This window comes from Prunus avium, chromosome 1 (assembly GCF_965620075.1).
Source record: "Prunus avium chromosome 1, drPruAviu1.hap1.1, whole genome shotgun sequence".
NCBI lineage: Eukaryota > Viridiplantae > Streptophyta > Magnoliopsida > Rosales > Rosaceae > Prunus > Prunus avium.
Window position 1 is genome coordinate 48,271,118 of NC_142284.1, and position 12,998 is coordinate 48,284,115.

General features: G+C 39.7%; 1 protein-coding gene across 1 annotated transcript; it reads right to left on the reverse strand.

The window, feature by feature from the left end:
• Positions 1–7,823: 7,823 nt before the first annotated feature.
• Positions 7,824–12,232, reverse strand: LOC110762632 (uncharacterized). Its single transcript, XM_021965292.2, has 2 exons — positions 11,396–12,232; positions 7,824–11,266 (listed from the first exon to the last, which is right to left on the reverse strand). Exon 2 carries the CDS (start codon positions 10,996–10,998, stop codon positions 8,191–8,193), a length of 2,808 nt encoding a protein of 935 aa, XP_021820984.1. The 5' UTR covers positions 10,999–11,266; positions 11,396–12,232; the 3' UTR covers positions 7,824–8,190.
• Positions 12,233–12,998: the final 766 nt, after the last annotated feature.

The window sequence follows — 12,998 nt, forward strand, 5'->3', positions numbered from 1 at the left end:
GCCTAAATGGCGTATTGTAAGAAGCCAGCAAAATGGGCCTGCTAATTTAATTCACTGATTACCAAATGAAGAAAGAGGCCCATTACTCCCATTAACTCTCAAAGACAAAACCTTACACAAAGCTGGGCCCAATTGCACCCATTTCCGCTGTTGACTTGTACTGTTTCAGGTGTATTTATAAGGGTTTTAATTTTGAACAGGTGACTGGTTCAAAATATATGGTGTATAGGGTCCTGCCTTGGAGATTTGGTAATAAGTTTCTGCTTTCTTGGCATTGATTGTATTTTTGAATTTTTGAGTGCGTTTGGTGTGATGTGAAAATCACATGCACTGGAAAACACTGTACGAAACAAAATCCATGCGAAAACGACCTTGCTACTCATGAATTATTTGAATGTTTTTAGCTTATGGGTTATGACCAATGTCTCTTAACCAAGAAGAGGGGGATGAGATTTAGGGATTTCAAGAGAATAAGGAAGAGGGAATGTAAGAGAGAATATATCCTAGTAATTATGTATTTCAGATTATGATATCATTGAATGGTAAACACACACTTTAATACAATGCTTTTCTCCTAATATCACTCTAACAGACTTAACAAATACAGCTACTCTCACTAACAGATTTAACAGAGAGCACGTGAGCTGCACATGATGAACTAACAGACTCATGGTTAACATTTTCCCTACCCTGCTGAGCTCCTCAGTCTCAGATGAAGATAGTGTTGTAAGAAAATGGGACTGTGTAACCCCTTTGTAAATACATCTGCTATCTGTTCTTCAGTAGGTATATACTGCACAATAAGATCCTTTCTTTGTACCTTCTCTCTCACAAAGTGAAAGTCAATATCCAAATGCTTAATACGAGAATGGTATATTGGGTTTGAACTTAAAGCCAGAGCTGATAAGTTGTCACAGTACATAATAGGAGCATCAGGCAGAAACATCTTCAAATCCAAGAGAACTTGTCGAATCCATGCCAAGTCAGCAGCTGTGTTTGCTAGGGCCCTGTATTCTGCCTCTGTTGAACTCCTAGATACAGAACCTTGCTTCTTGGACTTCCAGGAGATAGGATTACTACCCAAGAATACTACACATCCGGTTGTAGACCTTCTAGTGTTGATATCCCCTGCCCAGTCTGCATCACTGTATGCATTAAGCTGCCAAGGACCTTTTGTAAAGCTGATTCCATACTCCAATGTACCTTGTACATATCTGAGAATACGCTTCACCAAAAAATAGTGAACCTCAGTAGGATTATTCATATATTGACACACATGATTCACAGCATAGGCTAGATCAGGTCTTGTAAATGTTAGATACTGTAGAGCACCTACTAAACTGCGAAACATAGTAGGATCTGCCAAGGGCTCACCATCAGTCTGTAACACTTGAGTGTGTGGCTTACAAGGTGTTGCACAGGCCCTACATGAACTCATGCCGACTTTATGTAGTAGATCTTTGGCATACTTAGTTTGACTCACGAATATGTCACCAGAGGAACTATAGGAAATCTGCAGACCCAAGAAAAAGGTGAGTTGCCCCATATCTTTCATTTCAAACACCTCACTTAAGTCTGTAACCACTTTTTGAATCAACTGATCACTAGAACCTATTATAATGATGTCATCAACATACAGTAGTAAAATGATAATGTCATTCCCAGTATGCTGCACAAACAGACTTGGATCAGAATGTGAAGATTTAAAACCAAGAGCAGGTAAGTAACCTGTGAATTTGGCATTCCAAGCCCTTGGAGCTTGTTTAAGACCGTACAAAGATTTTTTCAGTTTGCAAACAAACTTTGGATGAGAAGAATCTTCAAATCCAGGAGGTTGTTTCATAAAAACCTCTTCTTCAAGATCGCCATGTAGAAAGGCGTTCTTGACATCAAGTTGTCGTAGTTTCCACTGGTTCATAGCAGCTATGCTTAACACTAACCTTACAGTTGTATGTCTAACAACTGGACTAAAGGTTTCCCCAAAATCAAAACCAGGCTCTTGGCTGAACCCCTGAGCAACAAGTCTGGCCTTATACCTCCCTACTGTACCATATGGATTTCTCTTTATTTTGTAGACCCACTTACTTCCAATAATATTTTTATCACCTGGATTAGGAACTAAGAGCCATGTGCCTTGCATATGAAGAGAATCAATCTCCTCTTTCATTGCTTGTCTCCACTCAGAAGAAAAAGAAGCCACCTTAAAACTAGAAGGCTCATCTAATTCAGGAATAGCATGAAGACAAGTAAAATAACCTTGATAATCAGGAAACTGTTTGGTCTGAACTATACCATCTTTAGCCCGAGTAATCATTGGATGATTATTGATAGGCACTAACGAAACTGATGAGTCCTGAGTACTGGCAGACGAGGAAGAAGCATCTAAGACCTCAAAAGGAAACATAACCTGTAACTGTTGGTCATTCAACATAGGTACAGAAGTTGCAGAAGTTGCTGGAGTGTCATTCAATGAAGCTTGATGTTGGATGTGAGATAAAGACCCATGAGTAGATGAGATGGCCTGTGAGACTGAGAAGTGGATACTTGTGTATCAGAGGCGAGAGATGATGTAGGAACTTGAATAGGCGTTGAAGGCAAAGAAACAATGATAGGAGCCACTGATGCAGGAGAAAGAGACTGAGAAGATTGCACACATATACCAGGGTTGATTTGCTTAAAAGGGAATACAACTTCATCATGAAGAACATGCCGTGAGATCACGCATTTGGCAGTAATTCTATTGTAGCATATAACCCCTTTGTATCCAGGTGCATATCCTAAGAACACACATTGAGTGGTTCGAGGTTGTAATTTATGCACATTATAATGTCTCAAATACGGATATACCGCAGTACCAAATATTCGCAAAGAAGCAAGATCAGGATGATGGCCAAATAAACGAAAATAAGGAGACTGATTATGTAATACATAACTAGGCATTCGATTTATAAGATACACAGCATGAGCAGTGGAATGAAGCCAAAATTGACCTGGTAAGGTGCTGCAGTTAACAATGTAATGGTTGTTTCAATAATATGCCTATTCTTCCGCTCTGCTAGTCCATTCTACTGCGGAGTATATGGGCAAGACAAACGACGCACAATTCCTTTGGAAGCCAAGAAATCTGTAAAACCCTTGCTAATAAACTCACCACCTCCATCACTCTGAAAACACTTAATGGCAGCACTAAATTGATTTTGTATCAAAGCATGAAACTGTAGGAACTTGGAGAAAACTTCCGATTTATTAAAAAGTGGATAAACCCACAAATATCCAGTACATTCATCAAGGAAGGAAACAAAATATCTGTAACCCTCAACAGATTTGTAATGGGAAGGTCCCCATACATCACTATGAATTGTATGAAAAGGAATTTCAGACCTATTATGTCTAACGGGAAATGGAAGCCGATGCATCTTCCCTTGAAGACAAGCTGAACATAAGGGATTTGAATTGGAGGAATCACTCCCACACTGCAAACCAAAAGCTTTAAGCATTGATTGCACCACTTCATTTGTTGGATGGCCAAGTTTGTGATGCCAAATGGAAGTGATATAACCATTATTTCATACATTTTATTATCTTTCTCATAGATTCTTGCTATGTTCTTGAGTGAGTTTAGTCCATTTTTACTTAGTTTTGTGTTTTACTAGGTTTGAAGAGTAAAGATGGTAAAGCGAGCAAAAGGAGCAATTTTGGGATTGAAATATGATGTGCAATCCTGGGAGCAGAATGTGCTGTGCAGAACAGTAAACTTGACAGAATATACTGTACTTCCTCAGAGTGAACCAGATGTTGAGCCTTATATCTTTGGAAAGATACGGATGTTAGCTTTCTGTAGAATTTTACGGTTCGCGATTCGGACGTGTGTGGAGAGAGTTGTGGCCATTTTAGTACAGACAGTTCGGGCAGAATGTGTTCTGCGGGTTTTGCAAAATAATCCTTTTGAAGTTCAATCCTTGGAGTTTAATTTGTGTCAATCACATTTGGGAAGTGTCTACAAAGATGTGGAGTTATTTTCTAAGGTCTGATCCTATATTTAGTAGGATTTTGGATGCCAACTCATCAAAGACAATTGAAGCCAAACTAGGAAAGCATAGTTACCAAGTCAAAAGAGGATTTGTTCCTTATTTAAAGAAGACCAGAAATTAGGTCTCTTATGCTGGAGTTTGAAGGAGAGTCAGAGCCGCTGCCATCATCAAGTTCTCGAGCATCATCACAATCTATAAGTTTTATTTTATGTTTTCTAGTTTTTCAATTATGTTTTCTTTGAACATGAGTAACTAAGTTATTCTCTAGGGCGAGGATGACGCCCGAGCATGGATAGTTATGATTTCTAATGTTATTTAATGGATTCTAAGTTTCTTTTAGATGAATGTTTAATCACTATTTTAATTGTTGCTATTTGTTTAAGTTCTTTGACTGATCACCTTAGGGCTTTGCATCTAGTAAATTGGAAGATGAATTTGAGGCAGAACTCGCAATATAATTCAATTAGCTTCTTGTGATTAAGTGTGGTGAATTACATTATTGCTTGACGAAGAATAATGGTTTGCTTGGTTCTCTCGTTTTCTAGAACGTAATGAATCCAACTTGTTAAATGTATGCCTTAACCAGGATAGATTGCAGGATTGGGTATATGATCTTTGTCTGAACTAGAAAAGAATCTTACACTTAAGGAAAACTATGGTCTGAGTGCCTGAAAAGGACTTAGATACGGGAATTATCATCTAAAGAATCGAAAGAATCTGTTGAATGCATTGAAATCTAACTTGGATTGCTTGTGGTTGATTCCGAAACCCTAGACCTTCATCATTGTTTGTTAACCTTAAAATTCAACCTTTTTATTCTCAATTGTTTTTATTAATTTCTTTGTTTTCATAAACTTTCACAACAACAATCTCTACAAATTCACTTGCGTATCAGTTAGATTTAATTTAGGTATTTGAATATTAGATTAATTTGGAATCCTCGTGGGAACGATACTTGGACTTGTCAAACGCTATACTACATCAATCTTGTGCACTTGCAAGGACAGACCAGGAAGTCCTAACATGTTGACCAATCAAAGCCACTTTCTTGGACAGACAATGAGAGGGTACATCACAGGGAATAGGATACAATCCGTTGTTACTCCGACCTTTTAGAAGGATTGTCTTGGTGACTCGATCCTGTATCACAAAACCAGAAGCATCAAAGCTGATAACACAATTATTATCTTTGCACAGCTAATGCACAAACAAGAGGTTAGCAGATAACTGTGGAACATGAAATACAGATGGCATTTTAAGAGAAGTAGAAGCACAGGCAATGGCAGTAGTGCCAATATGTTTAATTTTCAAACCTTCTCCATTACCAACAATCACTTGCTCTGTAGATTCACAAGGAGCAACCTGATTTAATGAGGAAATATCAGACACCATGTGATGTGAAACCCCACTATCAGCAATCTAGACCTGATCAGGCACATAGGAAGTTTGTGCAGTTATAGCAGAAAGGTTGGAAGGAGGAGCTTGACCTTGATAGACATAGTTGGATCTATGGGAACAATCCAAGGCTCCATAACCCCTCTTACCACAGATTTGGCATTCAATAACCTGAGATCCATGCCTAGAAGAGCTTGCCTCATGGAGAAAATAACAGTTAGCAGCCGTGTGACCCCGTTTGCTGCATATCTGACATTCTGGAACAATTGCAGATTTCTGTGAAGAATTGAAACCAAATCGATTTCCTGAGAAAGATGAGCTGGAGCCTCTGCCTTGAAATCTGCCTCTTCTAGAACCAACATGATTAGGAAAACCTGAAAAACCTCCACGTTGACTATTGCCAATAAAACCACCATTGTTACCAAGAACGGGTCTTGAACCAGAATTGCTATCCAACGAAGACAACGCAGAACGATCATAGGACCCCATATAAGCAACTGGTAAAGAAGATGGAGTAGGCAGTAAACCCATACCAGAATTAGAATGGCCCATAGCATTCATAGAGGCATATGACGAAGAAGACGGAGTAACAAACATGGCTGAGTGAGGAACCAATCGAGCTTCTGCGGTTTGCTCTGCCGCCAGCAATTGAGCGCGAAAATCCTTCAAAGAAATTGGAGAATTCCTAGCAATCAAAACCGTCTTGATCATGTCATATTCCTGAGGGGGGGCCATTAAGAGTCGCAATCATAAAGTCATCTTCAGACACCTTAACCCCAGCTTGAACTAATGATCACGGACTGTTTTCTTACGCAAGAGAAAGCGCTCGATCGAATCTCCACCCTTCTGGGCCGTCTGTAATTCAGTCTTCAAATGATTGATTCGTGCCCTAGAAATCAACACATATCGATCGGAAAGACTCAACCAGGCGTCACGAGCAGTCTTGGTGCCAATAACATACTGGATGGCCTCATCAGAGAGAGTGGCAATGAGCAAACTAAGTAAAGCCTTATCAGTGCGAATCCATTCCTTGTAAGCAGCAGTAACTGCAGACGTAACACCCTCCTCATCAACAATAGCAAAACGAGGAGGAGCAACACCAGTTCCGTCAAAATGCCCAAAGAGATCATAACCCTGAAGAACGGATTCCAATTGAAAACTCCACTTGAGAAAATTATCATCTTTGAGACGAAGAGTAATCATCTCGAGCAAACCTTCAATTTTGACCGAAGAAGAAGAAATCGCCATTGATGACCAGAAATTAGGGGGAAACAGAAAGGAGGAAAGATGACCAGAAATTAGGGAAAAACCAGAAAGGAGGAAAGAACAATAGACAAAGGGAGGGAAGAGCACAACGAAGAGAGATTTCAGAAATTCAGAAACGGAGCGAAGAGATATCTCAGAAATTCAGAAGCGGATCGAAAGTGTCAAGCCACGATGGGCTCTGATACCATCTAACCAAGAAGAAGGGGATGAGATTTAAGGATTTCAAGATAATAAGGAAGAGGGAATGTAAGAGTGAATATATCCTGGTAATTATGTATTTCAGATTATGATATCATCGAATGGTAAACACACACTTTAATACAATGCTTTTCTCCTAATATCACTCTAACAGACTTAACAAATACAGCTACTCTCACTAACAGATTTAACAGAGAGCACGTGAGCTGCACATGATGAACTAACAGACTCATGGTTAACAATGTCGTCTTATGTTAATGGCATTTTCCTTTCAAGCTTTTTTGGTTCCTTTATGTGTCTTGGTCCATTTACCATTTTCAAATGACAGCAAGGTAGTGTTCTTGACCCCATCCGAATCAATCAAATACAAAATTCATAAACAAGTTTATAGAACCAATCAACCTGGCCAGACAAGAAACCCCAAAAAATCTAATTTTTAAGCAGGGTGGGTGGTGGCTGAGGTGTGAGTCATGTGATTGTTATGCAGAAAAATGGTAGACTTAAATGTCACCAGTACAAGCACGAGACACGACACACACAGAGAGCGTCAAAGCTCAAAGACTTTATTATTTTTTTAGGGTAGAATATGGCATTTTACGTCTCAGACAAGGGATACGAGTATAATAAAGAAGAATCAATCTTTACTTTCAAGTTTCAACCATCAATGTCCTTGGACTTGAACACAACAAAATCCGGACAAAAAAGCAGAGTAAAACAAGGGATATGGATTCTCTCCTCAAGTTGTTGTTGGCATAGAGAATGGAGATACTGGAAAATGGTTGTGGATGGATCTGAAGGAGATATATCGAGGTCAAACTATGTAAACAGGTCCCCTAAGTTGCAGACAAAAACTGCTCTCTTTCTTTCTGTACCCAAATGGATAATTTATTAATGAAGAACTAAGAAATGCAAGTACTAATATTGTAGTCCTAGTTGTCATACAGCAAATGGTGGAAAAAGCTTTCCCATGAAGATAAATATTCAGACTATTTTACTTCTATTTCAAGTTACATAACTTCCTGAGCTGATTATAAATGGTTTTGAACTAAGCTCTGCATGAAACCAAATACCATTAATACAAAAAATTACATCAAAAGATATGACAAGAAGAATAAACAAATTCATCTGCTCACAAGGAAAAATCTCCTGAGGAGGAGCAAAAGAAACAGACCACACATAGCATCATTTCTTTCCACTTCCATATTCAGCTGCCCACCTTCAAAGGGAGGTTGCTAAATGAAACAGTAGGGGTCCATTTTCCTCAAAACAGAGACAAAAACATCCATGTACTTTACAAGTGTTACGTTTCCGAATCCTCTGGTACTGTAGGTAATTCATCCCTTTCAACTTCAACAAATGATGAATCAAGAAACTTGGCAACAAAAGCCCACATCTTATATACATCTTCAAAGTTGGTCAAAAATCCAAGTGATGCTGTAACGACCTCGACCCTATAGAACATATTCTTACCGCCTTGGCGGCCATTAGCCATTGGCTTGCACAAAGATGTATCTTCAAGATCAAGTGCCCCACAGAGTTTAGGGCCATCCAGGATTCGAACATGACTAAGGATACCAACACCAAGAGATATACCATTCTTTTCAGCCAATTTCTGTACAATTTCAGGGTGAACAAGTCCTCCACTGCTCTGCCTCACATTAAAAGCTACAGCAGCACCCCTTTCATATTTGATTTTAGGACCATATATTTGCACAAGAGGCACTCCGGCACTTTCATCCAAACCAGGTAACCGAAGTTGAAGTAGCGAGGTAACAAGCCAATTGATAAGATATCGCAGTCTGAGGGTAGTTTTGTTCAGACCTAACATATTAACATGATCAAGACATCGACAAACTATCTCAGGCTCCCTCCTTCCCCATTCCTGCTCATCACCATATTCTCCTTCACTCATAGATCCGTCATCGCCAAGGGTAGCCATAGATGTTTCTCCAGGCTCAAAAATATGGCTTGACTTTCCTCTGTGGCTGTCTTCTATGGTAAAAGACACCCTGCTACCCATGCTTAACTCTCGATCACCCTCTTCTAAACCGAAAAATCTACGACCGGAAAATCTATTCGTTTCCCTTCTTCCCAGAAGTCTAAAGTCACCCTCTGTCTCTCTCCTTATAGCACTTTCTTTTGACTCTTGGCAAATTTCAGAGGTTGAGGAACTCTCAAGGTTACTGTGTTTAAGACCAGAAGTCTGGTTCTTTGGCCTTGAATCTTCCCTCATTTCAGGTTCTTCTTGAATCTCCCCAACATGAAGGGAACCTGAATATGTTCTACCATTTCCTGAGGCAGCATCTGTTTCAGCAAACATTTCTTCTTCAGGGATTCCCTTAACATGGTCCTGCTCATGTGATACTGATAATACAGCTGCATCAAAAGACAAAACAGGATCTTCATGCTGTCTGTGGTTTACCCTCTTATCATCATCATAAATTGGGCTCTTCGGCAGTTTTGATGTTACTTTTGGAGACAAAAGCTTGTTATTTTTCCTGCCAGAAAACCATGATGGTGGCAATGGTGAACCAGTTTTCTGTCTCGTTAGTTGTCCAGAATGATCAGAACCAAATGGACTCTGACCCAAGTCAATCCAGTATGAATTGTCTGATGACTCATCCTCACTGAAGATTGGACTCTTCATAACCTCCCCAACTGAAATGCTCTCAGCTTCTTCAAATATGGTGCTTGCCCCATCCCTGTCTGAGTCTTGATCCATCTCTGTCTCAAAGCAATCCCTCACCTGATTGGAAGTGAATACACCTGAAAAGGCAGGCATCAGAGACCCCCCGTGTGTTTCAGGCAATAATTCTTCATTACTGTTGACTGCATCATTTTCAATTCCAGCAAATCCATCAAGACCATCCACAGAATCACTCAGGTATTGAGGAAAAACAGGTAGAATCCTCACAATTCCAGTCCCAGTGCGCCCACCTTGACTTTGCAGACTCCCCATTACAGATTTCTTGATCAAAAGACATCCAAATCCAGTTGGGTCAGAACCAAATACCCTGTAGAATGATGTAATAATGAAATCTGGACGAAAGAGAGACAGCCCAAGTGAATCCATATCTTTGGGACCCAATGATCCAGCATCAAGCAAAACATGCCAATTGTTCTGCTGAGCAAGTGCCATCCACTGGTAGGAATACTTGGCACCAGTTACTCTTGACTGAACAGGAAATACAAAAAGCCCAGTTGCAGAATCCTTCTTCCTCCTTTTCTTATTCGCAATTTGCTTCTTCAGCTCCCTAGAGCAAAGTTTCAGGGTTGGCCATTTAAACCATGAACTATAAACCTTAGCACCTTTCTCTTTAGCACTCTGAGCCATCCAGTTCACAGACTGGCTCTCATGATCAAACATGGTCAACAACTTCTTATTGGTTTGGAAAGGGTAAGAGTCAGCCAACAATTTAAATGCAGACCCTCTACTAACAGTAAAAACAAGGCCATATTCGTTTTCAGGGATGTTCAAATAATCCATAATCCTAGTCTTGATATCATGTTCAGTACAGCCTTTCTCAGCACCTCCATAAAGAGCATGGTTACTCAAATTTGCAGTAATCTCCGACAAAGTAAATGAAGAAGATTCCCAATATTGTTGAGTTTGGAGGAAGGAAAATAACCCAAAACCGCAATAATCTAGACATACCTTTGCAAACGATTCTGAGAGGTGACCGTATTCTTCTGCCCTCAAATGATCAATCTTTTCTGAAGATTGGAACTTGGGGTACATTGTGAGGAACTTGTTGAAAGCTTCATGGAGATCAGGAATTGAATCCTCTGTGGAAAAGATTCGGTCCGCCGCAAGTGCTGTGGCTCGCAAAAACTCCTTCTGGGCATGAAGCCTAGCAAGAGACCTTGACCTTCCAAAGCTGCCGTCTTGATTTGGAGTCTCAGAATCAATATCCTGGGATTTTGCAAGAGACCCATCTTCTGATGCCTCTTCAAGAGCCTCCCTGAGCTTGTTTTCTTGCAATTGTCGGAGAACTGAAGACTTTCGCTTGGCGTCCACGGTCAAACCAGAACCGTCTCTCCTTCTGGTCTTCTTTTCCATTAACAGAGCAGCACAGTGCGATATAGGCTTCCATACTGAAAGATGCATGAAGGCCTCTCTGTTATTTTTTTTTTCTCTCTTTCTCTAACACCAGTCTGACTGCTATGCTACCCAGAAAGTAATAAACCAAGTACAGGTCCGAAAGAAGAACACGGACTCAAGTAAGCAGAATCAGAGAATCAGTTTCAAAGCAAAAGCGGGTCTCTGAGTTTGACAAAGATCGAACGCTGGCTTTTCAAAATCAAATTTTGGGCTTCAGAGATAGAGGCACATTTCAAACTTTGGCTGCTTCGCTGAGGAGCTTTTACTTTATTACCTAAATCATTCAAACCACAAAGATATTCTTCCATTAAAACCCAGAACTTTTGTGAGATCTGTAGGTACTGGTCATAAAGAAGAGAAAAGGAAAAGGAAAAACACAAAGGACATCTGATAAGGAACTCACCTTTAATAATCTAATGTGATCGCGGAGAAAACTCCAACTTTAGCATCCTTCAAGGGCCCATAATTAAGGAGTGATCCATTTCAGCAGAAACCATCCAAATAAACAAAACCCAACATCCCCGAAAAAGAAGAAGAAGAAAAAAAGATTCAAACCTCAAAACCAGGAACTTGGTCTTATAAACTCAGCATTCCCAAAAGACTCGAAGCCAACAGAAACATATCTCACTAATCCCACAACCCATTACAATTGAATTCTTTAATTTTTGGGACTAAACCCAGTAAAGATTAAGTCTTTCGAGGAAAAATATAAAAACAGAGCAAGCCCACAAACAAAAAATGAAAGGGTAAAGAGAGAATGGTGCCCAGGAATCAAAGACCCAAAAGAATAAAGAAGAGGTCTAAAGCAGAGCAAAGCAAGGCAGCAGAAACAGCTTCAATTCAACAACTCCTCGCCCCACAATCACTGCTCTTCCACCCTCAACCAAACACTCTCTCTCTGCCTCTCTCTCTCAATCTCTCAGCTGGTAGTGATAGAGGTGCAAGATAAAAACAAATCCTTTGCAACCCATCAAATCCTCATTTACTATGGCAGTCAATAGAGACATGTCCGCATTGAATGCTTCCTGTTTCTCTTACCTCCCCACATTAAATATCACACCTCCCTGTTTGATTTTCCAGTTTAATTTACCTCCGTTTCATTCACAGACCCCTCCCCCACATGTTTAAAGCTCACTCACACCCAACACCAGCTTCAGCGCTCTCTCCACTCAGCAATTTGAAGCTTGTTTGAGAAAAGTTGCGGGCTTTTTGACTTCGCGGTGCCTTTTTTGTACCCACCGGGCCATAATCATAATATTCCTGCTAAGTGCGATAAGATATTTGTAAAAATAGAGAAACACCACTTATCTTTTTTATCTTTGCAAATCGACCTTGTATCTCATCTCAAAGTGGGTCTGTTGATAAGTGCATTTTTCAAGTATTTAATGGTACCCTTATCACTGCAAATTTAGATGAGACTCTTCATAATTAGCTTGCAAATTAAATTGAATCACATTGGACCGTCGACAAAACTGAATTGCAAATCATGCATGCACTGGGCCTGTGCATGTGTGTGCCTGCTTTAGTTAGCTGTCACCATTTCGAAAGGTGGTCAAGTTAAATGATATATTGGCTTTTATAAGATAATAAATATAAAATTATGTGCTTTGTTCTAGTCCATAATTATTTTTTTTCTTCCTAGCAGAAACAAAATAACTTCTTGCAAATATAAATGTTGATAATCTTCCCAGTAAATAATCATGTGGCATGAATAATGACTTCACTCACTACCCACTACCTCGACGAGGCAGCATTTGACACAAAACAAAACAAAAACCTTAAATACTGGTCCTTACATTGTTTTTTTTTTCAATCTAAAATATATCGTGGTCCTTATATTGTTGGAAATTTCAATGAAAAGGGTATGCACTTATTTGGACATTTTGAGAAGACTGACCAATTATACCTGAAATTTTCAACGAGATAACGCAAAACTGTTCTGACTTTGACTAAGTTCGAAACCATTAATAGATGGAAATCCACATATCGTGGAAGTTTAGGATGCT